This window comes from Oncorhynchus gorbuscha, linkage group LG24, assembly GCF_021184085.1.
Source record: "Oncorhynchus gorbuscha isolate QuinsamMale2020 ecotype Even-year linkage group LG24, OgorEven_v1.0, whole genome shotgun sequence".
NCBI lineage: Eukaryota > Metazoa > Chordata > Actinopteri > Salmoniformes > Salmonidae > Oncorhynchus > Oncorhynchus gorbuscha.
Genome location: NC_060196.1, coordinates 45,160,026 through 45,182,061, shown reverse-complemented (window position 1 = coordinate 45,182,061; position 22,036 = coordinate 45,160,026). Strand labels below are relative to the sequence as shown.

Sequence of the window (22,036 nt, the reverse complement as noted above, 5' to 3'; positions counted from 1 at the left end):
GCAGAGCGTTGAAGGACAATATGCCCATACAGGTTTCCAGTGGGATGGAGATCCTCATCTCCAAAACACACAAACACGATCAGTTCTCAACTGAAGAGAAAACTACAGGAAACACCCAGTCAGTCGATCACACACAGTTTTGAACAGTTGGCTTAGATTAATGAGGTAAAATATGGATTATCATCTATAAAAACCTGTCTGAGCAAACATTTAACAAGCGAAAAAGCCTTTGTGAAAACAGGACTTGAGTGAAACAACAAGATGGATTATCTGAACTAAGAGAAAGATTAACTGTTACCTAGACCCGTTATTTGACTATAACCAAAACAAATCTCCATCGCTTCCTTTTACAGCCCTATGAATTATGATATTTCATGCATGGCAGGAAATTGCAGAGTTAGCCAAATCGACCATAAAATGGAAGTTGAGTTGCACGTGTCATACGAGTTTTCAATGTGGGGTAACTGTCTCGCAGCTCCTAAATTCAGGAGATTAATAATGTAAGTTTAACAAGCTACCATGCTGTACACACCACACACACACACACACACAAAATGAATGTTCTTGCTTTAGGCATGAGGTTTTTCACCTCTATTAGGCCAAAGGTAAAGAAGTTTTCATGCATCATAAATTGACAATAGCTCAGGAGTCATGGAATACTTGGTTTCATCCTAATGGTATTTGTGTTCAACTCATGTGATGCATTGTTCAAAGATTAGGCTATATATTATCAAATGTATTCGGATAAAAAAAAAATTCATCAAACAGTGCTATTAAAGATTTTAATAATAATACTTCAAAAAGCTATATATTTGTAGAATGCAGGAGATTTACATGGATTACAGGTTATATGTACATAGAAGGATGTGAATTTACCTAATGGGGAGGGCTTCGCTCCAGGATAAAGAAAATAAATATTTTGCTTACATAGCCAGCCAGAGCATTCAATATTATTGTAGTAAAATAAGCATGCAATGTTATTACAGTTTAACTTCCATTGATATGTATGGCTACACAGTAGACTACACAGTAGACTACACAGTAAACAAGAGGAGATCAGGAGCACGGCCATGAAGTAGTTGATTGGTTTAAAACACTGTGTCAGGTGATGTAGCCTAGTTAGCCATGTCTCTGAACCATCACATCACTGCAGCTTACAATAGCCAAATGCAACAGTCGGGATATTGATTAGTGCTCTCCATTCACCAACACAGCTCTCTGACGGCAGGATCCATGATCCTTCCCTCAAAGCAAGGGGAGGCCTTGCCTTGGCTACACTGCCTGGTGAATGATTTTGGCAGAGCACAAGCCAACCAAACTCTCTCTCTCCCATCTGATTACTCATCTATCCATCATGAAGGAATCTAAACATGGCCCCGTATGACATGCAGGCAAATGGTGGCCAACCAACCAATGAGGAGCAATGTGCTGATGAACAAAGAGTCAGTCAGTTAGCTTCAGTTAGGATGTCTGATGTCAAATCAACTGAAAACAACACATGCCTTTGTCTGTGTGGGAGCCGCATAAAATGGCAGTCAGTCGGTCAATGCTATACCTCCTTCCTTTATAACAACAAGTGGCATTCTCCCACCTCCCCTCCATCCCCTTTTCCCTCCATCCATCCATCCACTCCTCCTTCCTCTAAAGTGAATGGTGCTCATTTGGCATTCTGGGCACGTTGCCAGAACTCCAGATTCTTCTCCAAGCCGTGCCCTTCTCTCTCCAAGCCATGCTTTGTTACTACAGCTGCTACAGCAACTGCTTGCTAGGAGATGTGAACCTCTTCAGTTAAACATATCTCACACACGTTCCTCTCCCCCCGCCAGCCTCTCACCCCTTCCTCTCCCCCGCCAGCCTCTCACCCCTTCCTCTCCCCCCGCCAGCCTCTCACCCCTTCCTCTCCCCCGCCAGCCTCTCACCCCCTTCCTCTCCCCTCTCACCCCTTCCTCTCCCCCCGCCAGCCTCTCACCCCTTCCTCTCCCCCGCTAGCCTCTCACCCCTTCCTCTCCCCCCGCCAGCCTCTCTCCCCTTCCTCTTGTCCCGCCAGCCTCTCCCCCCGTACAGCCTCTGACCCCTACTCTCCTCCGTCCCCTGATTCTATCCATGTCTTGTCTTTCTTCTTTTAGAAGATTGAGCGGTGCTGAGGGAAGCTACCATTCTGTTAGAGAACTATTACTTAAAAATTACAATCAGACTATAAACGGAATGGTTATTATGGCTTGTTTATCAAATGTGGTCGCTCGGAGGCGCTGGCTATGGCATCCTGCATTTCTGTCGTGCATTTATGCAAACGTACTACTTACATTTCTCTTTATGGAACTGTACTTGACCACTATTTGCATTCTGACTATGCATAATAGAATGGGTTTGTTTATAAAACATGGTTGTGTCCTATGAATACCCATGCTATGACGTCGTGCCTTTATGAAGATGTTTACATTTGCTGTTTTGAAACTGTATCCATATGCCTGTTTTCCCATTCGAGTCAGCTGAACTATGACCCCATTGCTTGGATCAAACCCCCAATAGGTATTTATAGGCTACATTATCCAACACAGTCTCATGCATTCCCCTCTCATCATAGGAGCGTTTTTTAGAAGGGACCACCAAGCAGGCAGCCTCACCAGACCATCTTTGTTGTGGAACCATGCGACACCATCAAGCTGGAACTTTTAAAGGCAATGAGGTCACTCTCATAACAGGAAGGAATACATGTTGATATCTAGGAACACAATGTACCATCCAGTGGTGTGGCATAATAATATGATATCTACTATTCTACGCTAGTTATTTAGCCTAAAGTCAATTGCTTTCTTCAGTAGCAGCAAGGACACAAGTGTGACATGAATGAAACAAATAGCTTAGCTAATGACTACATACTAATAATATAATAATAATAATACTCCCTCCCCTACACAATAAAATAAATGCAACTACTGTTATTAGATGAATTCCTACATTATAGTGACATATTCAATGCAATATGACGGGTTAATATGCATGAATTGCCAGTGTCATATGCGACTGATTCATTGTGTACAATCTGGGATGTTTTATTACATCAATGATCTGTCCAAAACGCTGCAGAGCGTGTTTGCGTCTGCCACATACCCACTGGGTCAAATCTAGTCAATGGGGCAGAAAAACACTGCGCAGATAGGGCCCTATCATAATCAAGCATTCAATGGGAACCCCTTTGTCCTGGATTTAATGATACATATTTTGACAGTGCATGTGTTATTATTCAATCTGTTGTTCTGCACTACAACATACATCTCATCTGGATTATTCTGGGTGTGTAACTGTCTGCCTAGCATAAATATAGCTTGTAATACCCGGTTGCAGCGGCGGGCAATGGATGCAATAGCACGCTCTTTCTCCGTCTGTGCACGAAGCAGTTAAACGCTGCAAAACACCGCTGCACAACAACTGCAGGCTTCCCGGTCACACACACAAACAGACCTTCAAGCTGGATTTGAGCGGTCCTTTCGCCGTCGTTTGGTTGAAGCCCACGGCTATCTCGTCCTCGGAGAATTCTTTCAGGCTTCCGTCTTGCATTAGTACCGTGTAGACGTTACGCCGAGGTCCGGTTGAAACGTCTCTGTTTTCCTGCTTGACAGCCTGTACCAGTCCTGTCAACGGAGCCCCGTCCCCAGTCGGACTCGGCGCATACACCCGGCTCCCCAGGATTGAACGCTTCACCAAACGCCTCGTATGCATAGCGATCAATTTCTAGCACCGAATTTAAAGCGGAATGTGGTCAATGTCTATATATGGTTAGAATTGTCTATCTATGGAGTTAGAATTGATAAACACTGACATGAAAAACACAACACCGCAGCGGATAGACTACGTGCTCCATAAACCCTAACCAAATGATAGAAAGCGGCAACATACTCTGCTGCTAGCACGGGTCAAAACGAACGATATTCGAAAGCACGAATATGTGTAGAAAAAACTACATGCATGGATTAACAAATGCATGAAAACAAGCCATTCCCCGTGAAATAACCTCTTCAACAGACCGGTTACTGATATTTCTTCGTTCGACCTGTTTGTTTTCCTGACTGTTCCCTCTAAACTCGTAAGAGAGCACAAAAACACGGAAATATATTTAAGGACCAACAATGACATTTGTACAGTACATTTTCATCCGAACAAAAGGGCTTCGCCAATACACAAACAAAGATATTAATTGTGATCTACATGAACAAATTATTTAAGTTTCACACACATATTTTACACCGGTTTGCCGTCTGACAGGGTGAAATTTGCTGAAATAGCCGCGCACAGTAACTCCGGATCCATATTCTAGAAACTCCAGTCCGTAGCCGACTGCCAAGAGCCAGCGCCTCTACCGGCGGATTGCTGCCTGTTAACATGTGCGGTCTCGCGGTTGACTCGAGCTCCCATTGGTCGACCCAGCACACGCCTCCACTGGGCTTCGCACATTTTTCTGTCAGTGAAGAGATTCGATTATCTGGCCCGGGTTACCCCAGTGAATGAGTTTAAACCGGGTGAAAAGTGATTGCATTCGTTTTGGAACCGGGCTATCTCCTGCGCGTGATCCAGATGCCCCTTCAAAACCCACATAAAAGTCGCTCAAAACAAAGCTGACGTAGCCCAGGCTTGATTAAGCACGTGGAGTAATTAGTAGGAATCTGTTTTACCATGAAAAAAGTATTGCTCTTGCTAAAAACGCTTTATAAGCCTTCCCGATGAAAACTATGTTAACAAAAATGTTAACATAATTCGTATGGAAAAGATATGTATGTTCCTGAATGAGGCACCATGCTGCCTTGTTGACAACATGACCGAGCAGCGCAGATTAGGTTACTGTTCGATTTGAAAAAGGCGCTCCTCCCTCACCGCTTTTGTCTGTTCACGTCGCGGGCCATATACCGGTGCACCGGGGTTCGGGTTAATATAACTCCCTCAATTTCCCTCCAACATAAGGTAATGGGAGTTGGAGTGGACGCTCCATCAGACAGGAAGCGACGTTTCAAAATCTCTCCACAAAAAAATAACCCAGGAATTTTGGATTTTTTTTGTATAGAGGTCAATGGAAGGGAGTGTCGAATTTGGTCATCAAAAATTGTAATTGCTCATTTTCTACGTGAGGTTATTTGATCTAATATACGTTTCGTAATGGTTAGGTGCGCCAAGAAGTTAAGAATACACTGATAAAAATGGACGCACGTGGCATTTCAGCAACTTAAATATATATATATATATATATATATATATATATATATATATATACTTTATCGAGGACTCCTCATGGATTTAACATATTTTTGACATTGGCATTGAGGGCTTCTGTCATCTTAAAGTGGTCAACTGGGTCGGGATTCCCATAAATTGGAAGCAATTATCCAATGAAGAAAATGGAGTACTTTAAAATTGAGATTTTAAAGCGTCACAGAAACAAAGATGAGTCCTCTATCTATCTCTATGGCATGTTGTTCAAACGCGTATCTGCCCAATCATTGGCTAGAATGGTCCCACCTGATGTCGCCTGCCTTCCGTCTTTAAGGACATGTATTTCCATTGTTACAGCGGTCAATCGAGTATTTTGTCTGTATAACACAAGTTTTGGCTCCATCCAAAACAATGACGCAACGATGGATAGAAGAGAAAACGAAATGGGAGGGGAAGGGGAGAGGATACCTATATGGGAATGTAGCGGAAAGAAACACTTATATACCAGCCAGGCTCAGTAAGACTAGTTGAGAAGCCAGGGTTATTATGTATATTTCAAGCATAAAGCTTATAGTTTGAAACCAAATATAAGCCTACTATTATTATGTACACTTCTATTAGCCCACAACGTTTTATTTTAGGAGCTATGAAGGCCATTTACCTAAAAGCATTGCTCCTGGATTTATCAGAAAAATGGGTCAGAATCTCTCTATCATCATGGTCACCTCAAACCAAATAAAGCCAGATTCACAGTATAGGGCGAGATGATCATAGGCTTACCCAAGTGAGCTACACTGAACAATAATATAAAACGCAACATGTGAAGTGCTGGTCCCATTTTTATCCTCTCCCTTACTCCCTCCTAATTTCCTCTTCTCTCCATTGTTTCCTGAGCTGAAATTAAATATTCCAGAAATGATCCTATGCACAAAAAGCTTTTTCTCTCAAATTTTATCCACAAATGTTTTTACATCCCTGTTATTGAACATTTGATCCATTGTCAAGATAATCCATCCACCAGACAGGTGTGGCGTATCAAGAAGCTAATTAAACAGCATGACCATTACACAGGTGCACCTTGGGCTGGGGGAAATTAAAGACCACTCTAAAATGTGCAGTTTTGTCACAACATAATGCCACAGATGTCTCAAGTTTTGAGGGAGCGTGCAATTGGCATGCTGTATTTCTGATTGGCTGGGCCCTGCTCCCAAGTGGGTGGGCCTATGCCCTCCCAGGCCCACCCATGGCTGCTCCCCAGCCCAGTCATGTGAAATCCATAGATTAGGGCCTAATCTATTTATTTCAATTGACTGATTTCCTTATATGAACTCTAACTAAGCAAAATCTTGTAAATTGTTGCCTTAATATTTCTGTTCAGTATAAAACAATAATTGGTTGCACTTTATTTTAAGGCACTGTGTTAACTGGGTATGCTAAGTAGCCACCTACAGAGAATATCTGATAGTAGTAAAAATGGTGCCTGGTTCTTTTGGTAGTATTACACACTACTCAGCCCATACTCTACACAGACCGGTGCAGCATAAACCATTTGAGTTGCAGGAGGGTTATATGCAAGAATAGACCATTGCCGTATATGGATCTGTGCCATTTACTTTGAACTGGACTGTGTTTGCAGCATGAGCGGTCGTGAGTAGATGTGCTTGTTTTAGCAATATGGGAGTGATTGCTTCCTACAAGAGCACAAAACGTATACATTTCTAAACATATTTGAAAAGCGAGTCAGGTAAAGAGCTTTTTTTGTCTTAAAGGGGCAGTGTTGTATTTTGAGACAGGCTTGAATAAGCTAAGTAGCCAATAAGCAGAGGGTAGCATACAGTAATTTGTCTGATTCTGTAATAATGGTATGGGAATAATAACACTATTTATTTTGTAAAGTGGATTCTTGCATCAAACAACATTGTCAGTCACGTCCTTGTCTGAAGGACAAGTGGATAAACAGGTTCACGTCAAGCCCTGTATGCTTTTTTCCCAAGTCTCATGGAACGTAGGCCTACATTGAACACCACACATTGTCTGTAGGCTGAATGATATAACAGTTATTTGCATGTTAAAATGTTATGGGATCCATGTTCTCCATTGTTTTTGATGGTATGCCACTCTCTACATTATGATCCAATAGCCACAGTAGCCTACATTGCCACTGTTAAAACTAACTTAAAGCGTGACCACTGCCCGTGTTCACAGTAAACGCGCTGGAAGTTGCACAGAATTTTCACAACTTTCAAGTTTCAATGACATTAGCTCAGTGCTGAAAAATTGGAGTAGACATACTGTGAAATTAGTGCTACCTAATATTTATTTTCCCTCTTTTGGTCAGAGGGTAGGCCTAATACAAATGTTGTATGAATGGTCCATATGAGCCTGTTTAACTGCTAACATGATAAACTAGACTTTCAATGAATTAATGCAATACTGTTGCAAGTAGCTAATCAATGTACCAGATTAAATGTATAAAACATCATTCTCCCCCTGCAAGCTATCTTCATGAATAAAAAATACACACTTGTTATACATCTTTTAATATTTTCAAATTATGGTCATAAAATATTTTCATGCATACATACACAGGAAACCAGATAGAATCTTATGACAGATGTGCACATAACTGTCAAAGAAAGCATGGCTCTGGATGCATCCCAAATGGCACCCTTTTCCCTATACCTATAGTATTTATTAGTGCAATACTTTTGACTGTTCAAAAGTAGTGACCTACGGAGACAATAGGGTGCCATTTGGGACACAGCGTCCATAATGAAAGACAATGGTAAGGAATTCTCTGCTGCTTGTTAGAGTGGGCTGAATGAGAGGGTGCTATCATGGACTTCCTCTCCATGCCTGCCCCCCACAACCCACTCCCTCCTGTATGAGTGTGTGTATGAGTGTGTGCGCGTACACTCGTCTGTGTGTGGTACCTTTGGTTGTGAGATTTGGCACTAATGTTCCTATTTGACAGACCGTTTATTAAAAGCCTTTTATGGCATTTCCATAGACACCATTAGGTTTAAATGAAAGCATTTCCTGCTACATGAACTAATCTGGAATCTGTTGGGGAGAACAATGGTCATTAAAAGGTCATGTTTTTGAGATTTAACATGAATGAAATGACAATTACACTCTATAAAATGTGTGTAAAACCTCATATGCAGGGCCCTTGCTTTAAAGGACATCTGAAATGTATAGCATCTTTAATGCGTCTATCAATTGTTGCTAATTTAGTGGGAAGTGTCCTTTCTCTCCTTCCTGGATTTAATTTGTGAATATAATATCAGTCAACCTGGGTGCTTGGTTTGTCGTCAAGAAGCTCATTCAAGCTCATGTATGTGTAATGAAATCCACTCACTCACTCTGCATACACCAATAATGTGCAATATTGAGATAACAGAGAAATGGGAGAAGAAGTAAGATAGTATTATTGTTTAACTGTCAAATGCAGGTATCATCATTGCAATAGCTAGTTATTTAGTCACAACTTACTCAGTTTGAAAATAAACACCAAACAACAATATTCATTCACTTTTCTTTAAAAAAATAAAAAGTACCAACTTTGACTTTTCTGTTTTAAAACACCTGTACCGACACAATGTACCATACATGAATAAAACAACAGAACAAAATAACCAATGAGATGGTGTCCTATTAAAACAGAATACAGAACTCCCAAACTGTCATACGCCACCATTCAATCAATCACTATATTTTCAACAATAGTTAGGTCACTCTCTGAGTAAGGGGCATACTTACAGCTAGCCTAAACGTATTCCCTTAAAAGGACAGCATGGTTTTACTGTACTCTATGTGCTTTTATAGCCACTATTAAGCAGTCCAAATCACATGCATACATACTACAAAATATACTTTACCATTTGCAAATTCATACATTAGCCGACTTCATGAAATCGTACTCTAACTTTATACAACCCTCGGTTAGCATGTCATCAGCACATGCTACCTTAATAGTGCTTGTTCAAATAGTTAAGTTAGAAGCATTTGATATTATAATTGTGCACATGATGGGTTATATGTATGTATGATGTTGTTGCTATAAGCTCTGTACAGAAGCAGTAGCATAATGTTTTTTGACACTTTGTGCTTTAAAATCCTTTTCCACCTTATCAATAGTATGCGTACCTACAGGGTTAGCATAAACACGCCATACAAACACATATTATACACCTTGATCAATACAGCTGCATTAACACACCGCTTTGCTGTTGCATATTGTCACATTGAGCGAATATAAGTATTTTAAATACATTTTGAATCATGTGAAGAAATATAGAGAAAACAACAACTGAGTTGAACAATTCACACAAGAAATCACTACAACATTGATAGATATGGTCTCACCATTGTTCGTCTTTTGTTTGAATGAATAAGTCCTTTTTAAAAAGTCTGGATTATTCATGAGTACCTTTACTACTTTATTACCATGGTAACCCACTTATTCATTTGTTTATCCTATGTACAGAACAAAACCTTCAAGTTTCCCTCATGAACAAACACACTTCCTGATATCCCTTAATCACACAATGATCCACCATCTATAAATAAATAGGAATTTGATTTAAAAATAAAAAAAGTTGACATGTAAATCAAATAAAAAATGTTTTAGAAACTAAAAGAAGCCGTTCCATTTAGAGTTCAGCCGTCTAAACTGCCTGACTTGAGGCTACTTATTTTACAATAGTATGTAAGTACACATATCTATCATATATCTGCTTTATCATGATGTTCTGAATGAAATGATGCACTAGGAGGGGAGAACAGATTATATAAACATTGACATTACATTGTGGGGAAACATTCTACTCATACCTTTATAAGTGCCTTATAGAACGACATTATGGCACAAAAACTCAATCACAAGGCACTGACAAAGTGTCACTGGCCAGTCAGCTTGTCACCAGCCTTGTAAAATGAACTGAATTCGTAATGACTGGTTATACATGTTTAGAAATGTACTTTTTTATAGTCTGAGGAAGTAATTATGATGGTGATGGATAATGTAGAAATATTGGCCTTCCCACATTGATAGCAGTCGTTGATAATGTAGCTAACCTTCAATCTTCAGTGATGTGATGTACACCATGATACAGAGTGAGAAGCAACATCACAAAGTGGACGGACGCCAATAACTTGAAAACGGACGGTGATTTCATAGTTCAAATACTGATTTGATAGCACCCCGAGTACGTACATTGTAATTTAAGGGCCCCATGAATTGATGCAGAGTTAAGATTATAGCTAATTCAGTCAGATATCGCTGGGCTGTGGGCACACCCAAACTGCACTGAGGGGGTAGTGGGCAGAAACCCTGAATTGGTGATGATGGGCAGTAGGGTTGAAGGTTGAATTTCAGAGCCCTGAGGTGGTGTTCCTGTCATCAGGGCTGCTGGGTAAAGTTGAGGCTAGGAGTTAGACTAATGGCTGGGGTTGAGGGTGAGACTATTAGTTAGGCTAATGGCTGGGGTTGAGGGTGAGACTATTAGTTAGGCTAATGGCTGGGGTTGAGGGTGCGACTATTAGTTAGGCTAATGGCTGGGGTTGAGGGTGAGACTATTAGTTAGGCTAATGGCTGGGGTTGAGGGTGAGACTATTAGTTAGGCTAATGGTTAGGGTTGAGGGTGAGGCTAGGAGTTAGGCTAATGGCTGGGATTGAGGGTGAGGCTAGGAGTTAAGCTAATGGCTGGGGTTGAGGGTGAGGCTAGGAGTTGAGCTAATGGCTGGGGTTGAGTCTGAGGCTAGGAGTTAGGCTAATGGCTGGGGTTGAGGGTGAGGCTATTAGTTAGGCTAACTGCTGGGGTTGAGGGTGAGGCCCCAGAGGCTCAGGTTTAGGCCCCGCACTGTAGCTTTACTACCCAGTTAGAGACGGGAACTCTCCCTGTTCAACCCCAGGCCCAGCTCACCTACACTCTCATAGTCTGGCTCCTGAACCTGGTTCCTCAGCCCCAAGTCCTCTCCATTACCAGTCTTAGTGAGGCAGACGTTCTCGTAGCCCGGGTCGATGCTCTCTGCAGGGGACTCCTGGAGAACCCCAGAGGGTCCCTGTGGGTCTGACTCCCCCTCTCCGAGCTGGGGGTAGATGTCCCTGACAGTAGCGTAGAGATCACTGGAGGACGACTCAGGGACCAGACCTTTGATCTCAGCGATGCTGCTGTAGTCACTCTCCTTCTCCTCCACGTCTAGGTGTGTCTTCCTCACTGTGGAGTACATGTCTGAAAGCTGGAGAGAAAGAGGGATGAGAGAGTGAGAGAGAGCAAGAGTATGAGAGAGAGAGAGAGAACAAAAGAGCGAGAGAGAGAAAGAAAGAGCGAGAGAGAGAGAGAACGAAAGAGCGAGAGAGAGAGAACAAAAGAGCGAGAGAGAGAAAGAAAGAGCGAGAGAGAAAGAAAGAGCGAGAGACAGAACAAGAGCGAGAGAGAGAAAGAAAGAGCGAGAGAGAGAGAGAGAGAGAGAGAGAGAGAGAGAGAGAGAGAGAGAAAGAGCGAGAGAGAAAGAAAGAGCGAGAGGAGAGAATGCAGTCAGAGTGAGCATCGAAGGACTATTTGATTTATGTATCCTTTATTCAACCAGGGAAGTCACAGTTAGACTGACATCTCGTTTTCAAGTGATTCCTAAATAAGCATCAGGACAATAGGGGAATGAGTTCAGTGGAAGGCCACAACCCTACCTCGTTCTCCAACAGCACATGGTTGTGAAGCCCCGGTGAAGGAGAGAGCAACTAGAAGAGAAAACAACACAAACAAGTCCACGCATTACAATATAACAGAACCATGTGTGTTGTGCATTTGGTTTCAAATCCATTGTTCACTTGGTCAAGGACATATAAGATGTAAATCTTGAGTTAGACAACCCAAGGTTAACCAATACCTTTACATGGGGACTGGTGAGGACAATGGTGGGATAACTTGAATGTAGAACCAGAAAGGGTTGACCACTACCATCTATATTCAGCATCCTCTATATTCAGCATCTCTCCATCATTATTCAGCATCGTCCCTCCATCAATATTCAGCATCTCGCCATCAATATTCAGCATCATCTCTCCATCTATATTCAGCATCTCTCCATCAATATTCATAATCTCTCCATCTATATTCATCTCTCTATAATCTCTCAATCTATATTCAGCATCTCTCTGTTACCTCTCCATCATCTCTCCATCTATATTCATATCTCTATAATCTCTCAATCTATATTCAGCATCTCTCTGTTACCTCTCCATCTATATTCAGCATCTCTCCATCTATATTCCGCATCTCTCCATCTATATTCCGCAGCATCTCTCCATCTATATTCAGCATCTCTCCATCTATATTCCGCATCATCTCTCCATCTATATTCAGCATCTCTCCATCAATATTCAGAATCTCTCCATCTATATTCATCTCTCTATAATCTCTCAATCTATATTCAGCATCTCTCTGTTACTACTCCATCAATATTCATCATCTCTTCATCTATATTCAAAACTCTATAATCTCTCAATCTATATTCAGTATCTCTCTGTTACCTCTCCATCTATATTCAGCATCTCTCCATCTATATTCAGCATCATCTCTCCATCTATATTCTGCAGCATCTCTCCATCTATATTCAGCATCTCTCCATCTATATTCCGCATCATCTCTCCATCTATATTCAGCATCTCTCCATCTATATTCAGAATCTCTCCATCTATATTCAGCATCATCTCTCCATCTATATTCAGCATCTCTCCATCTATATTCAGCATCTCTCCATCTATATTCAGCATCTCTCCATCTATATTCAGCATCATCTCTCCATCTATATTCAGCATCTCTCCATCTATATTCCGCATCATCTCTCCATCTATATTCAGCATCTCTCCATCTATATTCCGCATCATCTCTCCATCTATATTCCGCATCATCTCTCCATCTATATTCAGCATCTCTCCATCTATATTCCGCATCATCTCTCCATCTATATTCAGCATCTCTCCATCTATATTCAGCATCATCTCTCCATCTATATTCAGCATCTCTCCATCTATATTCAGCATCATCTCTCCATCTATATTCCGCATCATCTCTCCATCTATATTCAGCATCTCTCCATCTATATTCAGCATCTCTCCATCTATATTCAGCATCTCTCCATCTATATTCAGCATCTCTCCATCTATATTCCGCATCATCTCTCCATCTATATTCAGCATCTCCCCATCTATATTCAGCAACATCTCTCCATCTATATTCAGCATCTCTCCATCTATATTCAGCATCTCTCCATCTATATTCAGCATCTCTCCATCTATATTCAGCATCATCTCTCCATCTATATTCAGCATCTCTCCATCTATATTCAGCATCATCTCTCCATCTATATTCAGCATCTCTCCATCTATATTCAGCATCATCTCTCCATCTATATTCAGCATCATCTCTCCATCTATATTCAGCATCTCTCCATCTATATTCAGCATCTCTCCATCTATATTCAGCATCTCTCCATCTATATTCAGCATCTCTCCATCTATATTCCGCATCATCTCTCCATCTATATTCAGCATCTCTCCATCTATATTCAGCAACATCTCTCCATCTATATTCAGCATCTCTCCATCTATATTCAGCATCTCTCCATCTATATTCAGCATCTCTCCATCTATATTCCGCATAATCTCTCCATCTATATTCAGCATCTCTCCATCTATATTCAGCATCATCTCTCCATCTATATTCAGCATCTCTCCTCCATCTCTCCTTTGTTTCTCTCAGAGAGCATTGAATTCATATTCTTACTTTTTGGACACACATTCTCCTTGATTAGCTAACCAATTCATTTGATTTCCTTGGAGCCCAGTGGTGTGGAATCACGAAGAAAGTTCTTGACCCCGTCATCAACAAGCCTCCATGTGTCTCTCATAATGTTAGTGTGCTCTAATTCCTGAATTCCCTGAAGTCTTTGTCCATGTAGCTTAACAAATTAAAGTGCCAGTTCAGTTAAGTTGTTTCATGACTACAACCAGGAGTTGCTCCTGGCTACATGACTTAACCAGGAGAAAACAGGTTCCTAGACATACCAGCCAAGTCACTTGTCTTGACTACATTATAGCTGAAAGGTTGGGTCACTTTCATGGTCAGGAAAAACTATGAAAAGTATGCATGTTAAGGCATTCCTTCAATCAGTTAAGATGTCTTCTAGATAAGAATGTACACTATATATACACACACAAAAATTGTCCGTCCGCGGTTGCAACACAGTTCCAAACTATCTCTGGAAGGAATGTCAGCACAAGAACGATTCGTTGGGAGCTTCATGAAATAGGTTTCCATGGCCGAGCAGCCACACACACAAGCCTAAGATCACCATGCGCAATGCCAAACGTCGGCTGGAGTGGTGTAAAGCTCGCCAACATTTGACTCGAGCTGTGGAAACGCGTTCTCCGGAGTGATGAATCACACTTCACCATCTGGCAGTCTGATGGACGAATCTGGGTTGAGCAGATGCCAGGAGTACGCTACCTACCCCAATGCATAGTGCCAACTGTAAAGTTTGGTGGAGGAGGAATAATGGTCTGGGGCTGTTTTTCATGGTTTGGGCTAGGCCCCTTAGTTCCAAATCTTAACGCTACAGCATACAATGACATTCTAGACAATTCTGTGATTCCAAGTTTGTAGCAACAGTTTGGGGCAGGCCCTTTCCTGCTTCAGCGTGACAATGCCCCCTTGTACAATGCGAGGTCCATACAGAAATAGTTTATCGAGATGGGTGTGGAAGAACTTGACTGACCTGCACAGATCCCTGACCTCAACCCCATCGAACACCTTTGGGATGAATTGGAACGCCGACTACGAGCCAGGTCTAATCGCCCAACATCAGTGCCCGACCTCACTAATGCTCTTGTGGCTGAATGGAAGCAAGTCCCCGCAGCAATGTTCAAACATCTAGTGGAAAGCCTTCCCAGCAAAGGGGGGACCAACTGTATTTTAATGCCCATGATTTTGGAATGAGATATTTGACAAGCAGGTGTCCACATACTTTTTGTCATTTGGTGTATCAAGGCAGTTTGGGGTATGGACTGACAGACAGGACATCGACTATGAGGCTGATGATGGAGGACTGAAGTCTAATATGCCAACGCATCAGTCAGCAAGAGAATATGTGGTTTGGTTTCACATGGGTACACAAACACACACACACACACAAATCAAATCAAATCAAATTTTATTTGTCACATACACATGGTTAGCAGATGTTAATGCGAGTGTAGCGAAATGCTTGTGCTTCTAGTTCCGACAATGCAGTGATAACCAACAAGTAATCTAACTAACAATTCCAAAACTACTGTCTTATACACAGTGTAAGGGGATAAGGAACATGTACATAAGGATATATGAATGAGTGATGGTACAGAGCAGCATACAGTAGATGGTATCGAGTACAGTATATACATATGAGATGAGTGTGTAGACAAAGTAAACAAAGTGGCATAGTTAAAGTGGCTAGTGATACATGTGTTACATAAGGATGCAGTCGATGATGTAGAGTACAGTATATACATATGCATATGAGATGAATAATGTAGGGTAAGTAACATTATATAAGGTAGCATTGTTTAAAGTGGCTAGTGATATATTTACATCATTTCCCATCAATTCCCATTATTAAAATGGCTGGAGTTGGGTCAGTGTCAATGACAGTGTGTTGGCAGCAGCCACTCAGTGTTAGTGGTGGCTGTTTAACAGTCTGATGGCCTTGAGATAGAAGCTGTTTTTCAGTCTCTCGGTCCCAGCTTTGATGCACCTGTACTGACCTCGCCTTCTGGATGATAGCGGGGTGAACAGGCAGTGGTTCGGGTGGTTGATGTCCTTGATGATCTTTATGGCCTTCCTGTAACAACGGGTGGTGTAGGTGTCCTGGAGGGCAGGTAGTTTGCCCCCGGTGATGCGTTGTGCAGTCCTCACTACCCTCTGGAGAGCCTTACGGTTGAGGGCGGAGCAGTTGCCGTACCAGGCGGTGATACAGCCCGCCAGGATGCTCTCGATTGTGCATCTGTAGAAGTTTGTGAGTGCTTTTGGTGACAAGCCGAATTTCTTCAGCCTCCTGAGGTTGAATAGGCGCTGCTGCGCCTTCTTCACGACGCTGTCAGTGTGAGTGGACCAATTCAGTTTGTCTGTGATGTGTATGCCGAGGAACTTAAAACTAGCTACCCTCTCCACTACTGTTCCATCGATGTGGATAGGGGGTGTTCCCTCTGCTGTTTCCTGAAGTCCACAATCATCTCCTTAGTTTTGTTGACGTTGAGTGTGAGGTTATTTTCCTGACACCACACTCCGAGGGCCCTCACCTCCTCCCTGTAGGCCGTCTCGTCGTTGTTGGTAATCAAGCCTACCACTGTTGTGTCGTCCGCAAACTTGATGATTGAGTTGGAGGCGTGCGTGGCCACGCAGTCGTGGGTGAACAGGGAGTACAGGACAGGGCTCAGAACGCACCCTTGTGGGGCCCCCAGGAAGTCGTGTTGAGGATCAGCGGGGAGGAGATGTTGTTGCCTACCCTCACCACCTGGGGGCGGCCCGTCAGGAAGTCCAGTACCCAGTTGCACAGGGCGGGGTCGAGACCCAGGGTCTCGAGCTTGATGACGAGCTTGGAGGGTACTATGGTGTTGAATGCCGAGCTGTAGTCGATGAACAGCATTCTCACATAGGTATTCCTCTTGTCCAGGTGGGTTAGGGCAGTGTGCAGTGTGGTTGAGATTGCATCGTCTGTGGACCTATTTGGGCGGTAAGCAAATTGGAGTGGGTCTAGGGTGTCAGGTAGGGTGGAGGTGATATGGTCGACTGTATGTGTGCCTGTGTGTGTGTGCCTACAAGCACACACACATACAGGCACACACACATACAGGCACACACACACACAAAATTTGCTTACACACACACATACAGGCACACACACATACAGGCACACATACACACACAAACACACACACATACAGGCACACACACATACAGGCCTTATCCCCTTACACTGTGTATAAGACAGTAGTTTTGGAATTGTTAGTTAGATTACTTGTTGGTTATCACTGCATTGTCGGAACTAGAAGCACAAGCATTTCGCTACACTCGCATTAACATCTGCTAACCATGTGTATGTGACAAATAAAATTTGATTTGATTTGATTTGACACACACACAAACACATACAGGCACACACACATACAGGCACACACACACACACAAACACACACATACAGGCACACACACAAACACACACACATACAGGCACACACACACAGGCAAACACACACACACAAACACATGCGCGCACTGCCCCAAGCATTTCACAGGCAAACACACACACACTCACACACACACACATACAGGCAAACACGCACACACACACACATCCCCCCCCCCACAGGCAAACACGCACACACACACACACACACAGTGACACACACACACACAGTGACACACACACACACACACACACACACACACACACACACACACACACACACACACACACACACACACACACACACACACACACACACACACACACACACACACACACACACACACACACACACACACACACACACATACAGGCAAACACACACACATACAGGCAAACACACACATATACAGGCAAACACACACACACTCTGAATAAAATAAAGCTTTTTCCCTTTGGCGACAGACAACTTGACTGTTGACATGCTGAATATCACAGTTTATCTAAGAAAATGGCCCCTGGTGTACATCACACTAGTGACGGGCAAGGTCAATTACATTTTGTCAGTGTAGAGCAGACACAAAGTCATATTATTCCAGACAACAGAACAGTCTTCTGTTTATTATGGCTCAATAGCTGTGTTACAGAGCAGGAGAGGATATTGTACGTGTCATATGTGTGAGGGATCTGAGGGTCTACCTGAGGAAGAACCTTTCAGACAAACACGAAGATGTCCTCCTGTCTACACACACACACACACACACACACACACACACACTTGAGTGTCATCCGTCATCTGCCTGGTCTGTCACACAGAGGAGAGCCTGCCCACAATCAATCTCCTTCCCTCTCCTCCACTCATCTCTTCTCCCCCTCTCTTCTCTTCTCTTCTCCGCAACACCATAACAAAAGACACCCACATCCTCTCCTCCACTCTGATCTGCATACATTACCATACACATTACGGTCTGACAAGACAAATCACCAGCCAACCCCAGTCACACCGATGCACCGCCACCGAGAATAAAGAACGTTCTGGGTTAACCTTAAATCAGCTCCAGAGTGTGTGCAAATGTGTACGTGTCCATACGATTCCATCCGTGCGTGTGTAATATAGAGGTTGTAAAAATAAAATTGGGGGTAGAGACACGTAGAGGAGAATTAATGATGACTTCAAATTCCAACATGGGGAGATGCAATAGGAACATGCTTTGGGGGTGCAGGTGGCCCAGCACAGCCCTGCGGTTGGTTCAATATTTCATCATATAGCAGGGAGCCAGAGGGTCAAGCTGGGATAGGCGTCACCTGCTGTCCAATAATACACATGTATTACTGATTAGCTAATTGGTTGGAGCTTCAGAGACAAAAGAAGGTTGCTAGGAGAAAAGCCACAAAGGAGGGCTAGACAGACAAGGCTGTGTGCGTGTGTGTGTGTGGGGGGGAGTGTAATTTGTGTATCTGTGTACGTGTGTGGGGGGTTGTAGTTTGTGTGTATGTGTCTGTGTACGTGTGCACGTGTACGTGTGTGTGTGTGTGTGTATCTGTGTGTGGTGTGTAGTTTGTGTATCTGTGTGCGTGTGTGGGAGGTAGTTTGTGTATCTGTGTACGTGTGTGTGTGCGTGGGGGTGTGGGGGGTTGTAGTTTGTTGTAGTTTAGTTTGTGTATCTGTGTATGTGTGTGTGTGTGTGCGTGTGTGTGTGTGTGGGTGGGGGGGGTTGTAGTTTGTGTATCTGTGTACATGTACATGTGTGTGTGTGTGTGTGTGTGTGTGTGTGTGTGTGTGTGTGTGTGTGTGTGTGTGTGTGTGTGTGTGTGTGTGTGTGTGTGTGTGTGTGTGTGTGTGTGTGTGTGTGTGTGGGGGGTTGTAGTTTGTGTATCTGTGTATATATACGTGTGTGTGTGTGTGTGTGTGTGGGGGGGGGGTTGTAGTTTGTGTATCTGTGTATATGTACGTGTGTGTGTGTGTGTGGGGGTTGTAGTTTGTGTATCTGTGTACATGTACGTGTGTGTGCACTTGGTTTTATTATGGGTGACAGGTTCAGTACACATCACTGCATTCTTTACCAGGTAGGTTGGCCCACTTTGAAGTCTCGTAGGTTGATTCATCGCTGTCTGTTTATTTATAAAGCTCTCACTAAAACTCCCGGCGTACCTAACTTCATTAATAACCTTTAGATCTCTCTCATCGGGTGCAGGAAGTTTCAAATATTCTAATTGAGTGGAAGAGGGAGTCTCCTTTGCCAGGGCAAAGGATGCAAATCACTATCTAGTGAATCAATGCATATAGTGAGGAATACTTAGCGCTGTCGTCCTACTGTCCGTTTACTCAATTTCTCACTTACACACATAGGCGTACACAAACACAGACACAAACACAGACACAAACACAGACACAAACACAGACACAAACACAGACACAAACACAGACACAGACACAGACACAAACACAGACACAAACACAGACACAAACACAGACACAAACACCACAGACACAAACAAACACAGACACAAACACAGACACAAACACAGACACAGACACAAACACAGACACAAACACAGACACCAACACAGACACAAACACAGACACAGACACCAACACAGACACCAACACAGACACAAACACAGACACAAACACAGACACAACACAACACAGACACAGACACACACAACACAACACAAACACAGACACAAACACAGACACAACACAGACACAAACACAAACACAGACACAAACACAGACACCAACACAGACACACAGACACAAACACAGACACAAACACAAACACAGACACAAACACAGACACAAACACACAGACACAAACACAGACACAGACACAAACACAGACACAAACACAAACACAGACACAAACACAGACACAAACACAGACACAGACACCAACACAGACACAAACACAGACACAAACACAAACACAGACACAGACACAAACACAGACACAAACACAGACACAAACACAAACACAGACACAGACATAAACACAAACACAGACACAAACACAGACACAAACACAGACACAGACACACACACAGACACAGACACAAACACAGACACATACACAAACACAGACACAAACACAGACACAAACACAGACAACCCTCCTCACCTCTCCGTTGTGAAGTGCTGCCCCCATTACCACCACCCCTCCTGCGTCCATCATGGTAGGCTGGTTGTCATTCTCATCCAGCACCTTGTCAGGTACAGGCGGGGGTCTGTCCTCCTCCTCGGGCTCCTCTGTGGGGCTCACAGCAGCAGTGATGGTGGCTGAGCGCCTGGCCTCCAGGTCTGCACTGTAACGGCTCTTCTTGTTCAGATCCACCGAGGCGTACTCCACTCCCGCGCACAGGGGCCCCCGCTCCGGGGTGCTGCAGGGGCTGAGGTGGTCATTGTGGAGGGCTGGACGGTGGTGGGAAGGGGGTAGGGGGTTGTGGAGGTGGTGAGGGTCGTCACCGGGGCTGAAGGGGGACGTAGTACCGTGTCCGTTGGGTATACCTACAGCCAGGCTCCCTGGATGGTCCTTCAGCTCTTTGACCGTCTCGTAGAGGGAGTCTTCAACGCTCACGTCACGGGACGCCGTTAAGATGCCGCCTCTCTCCTTCACCACCTAGTTAGTTGATTGAGACAGCTGTCAGTACATTAGGACTAGTCTTCCTGGGTGTATACTCCAACATAAAAGACAACACAATCCAGTACTGCTATACAATAAAATCACGAGGACTCATTCCCATAAGTAGCTGTATAAGTACACAGGAACAACAACAATATGAATCCCTAATACCTCGTAGGTGCCGTCTCCGGAGACGGGTAGAGGGGGTTCGCTGGAGGATCCCATCCCCTCCAGGGCGCTGTTGGGTGGGATGCTGGGAAGCTCGCGGTCCTGGGGACACTTGGAGCTCCGCAGCTCTGACTGGCTGGACAGCATCTCCTCAGAGGGCTGGGGACTGCTGTCCTGGGTGTCTGTCAACACTGGGAGAGGATGGATCAATACAATTCAATCCAATTTTTTTTTAAACATGAGTTGGGTCGAGTTTAATTGAATTGGACACAACAAAGGGGATAGTGGGTGGGTGGTTATGCCGGGTTAACAGAGAGAGTTTGAGAACCAGGTACTGCAGTAATGCCTCTTGTCTTAGACCACTGCGCCCCTCGGGAGCCCCACGTCACTGCAGTACCTGGTTGGAATCCAGGCTGCATCACATCCGGCCGTGGATTAGATAGCCACAGGTGTGGAAGCCAAATGAATAATCAAGCAAATGTGTAGGGTGAAGCCTAAATGTGGATGTAATGTCTTCTGAATGAAAATTCCACTCTCTGAAACGACGACAAACAAATGACACGTGCATAAGAAGTCATCGTGCGTATATTACCTGTACCACTGGTTAGTGGGCCGTTGTGTGAACTGCTCACCACTAGGTCAGTCCCTGGACTGTCCACAGATTGACTTCCGGTAAACGTCTCTCTCTCAGACACCTGTACAATAGAGACAAGGACTAGGTTAGGATGGGTCTATGTGGCACAATATAGACACAGATCTGGGATCAGTTTACCCGAAATCCCTATGTGGTCCTGTGTGGCTCAGTCAGTACACATACA

General features: G+C 43.5%; 2 protein-coding genes across 5 annotated transcripts in view; both read right to left on the bottom strand.

The window, feature by feature from the left end:
- Positions 1-4,828, bottom strand: part of LOC124013048 (zinc finger protein 704-like) — a 104,043-nt gene extending 99,215 nt beyond the window's left edge. The window contains exon 1 of the mRNA XM_046327167.1: positions 3,463-4,828. Coding sequence (XP_046183123.1) covers positions 3,463-3,720 — 258 coding nt within the window. The 5' untranslated portion in view covers positions 3,721-4,828. The remainder of the gene's footprint in view (positions 1-3,462) is intronic.
- A 3,900-nt stretch (positions 4,829-8,728) lies between these two features.
- LOC124012556 (phosphoprotein associated with glycosphingolipid-enriched microdomains 1-like) overlaps positions 8,729-22,036 on the bottom strand; it is a 99,021-nt gene continuing 85,713 nt past the window's right edge. For all 4 annotated transcript variants that reach the window (XM_046326322.1, XM_046326324.1, XM_046326321.1 and 1 more), the window contains 5 exons: positions 21,811-21,913; positions 21,222-21,409; positions 20,550-21,047; positions 11,894-11,944; positions 8,729-11,445 (listed from right to left, as the gene is read on the bottom strand). In XM_046326322.1, coding sequence (XP_046182278.1) covers positions 11,086-11,445; positions 11,894-11,944; positions 20,550-21,047; positions 21,222-21,409; positions 21,811-21,913 — 1,200 coding nt within the window. In that variant the 3' untranslated portion in view covers positions 8,729-11,085. The remainder of the gene's footprint in view (positions 11,446-11,893; positions 11,945-20,549; positions 21,048-21,221; positions 21,410-21,810; positions 21,914-22,036) is intronic.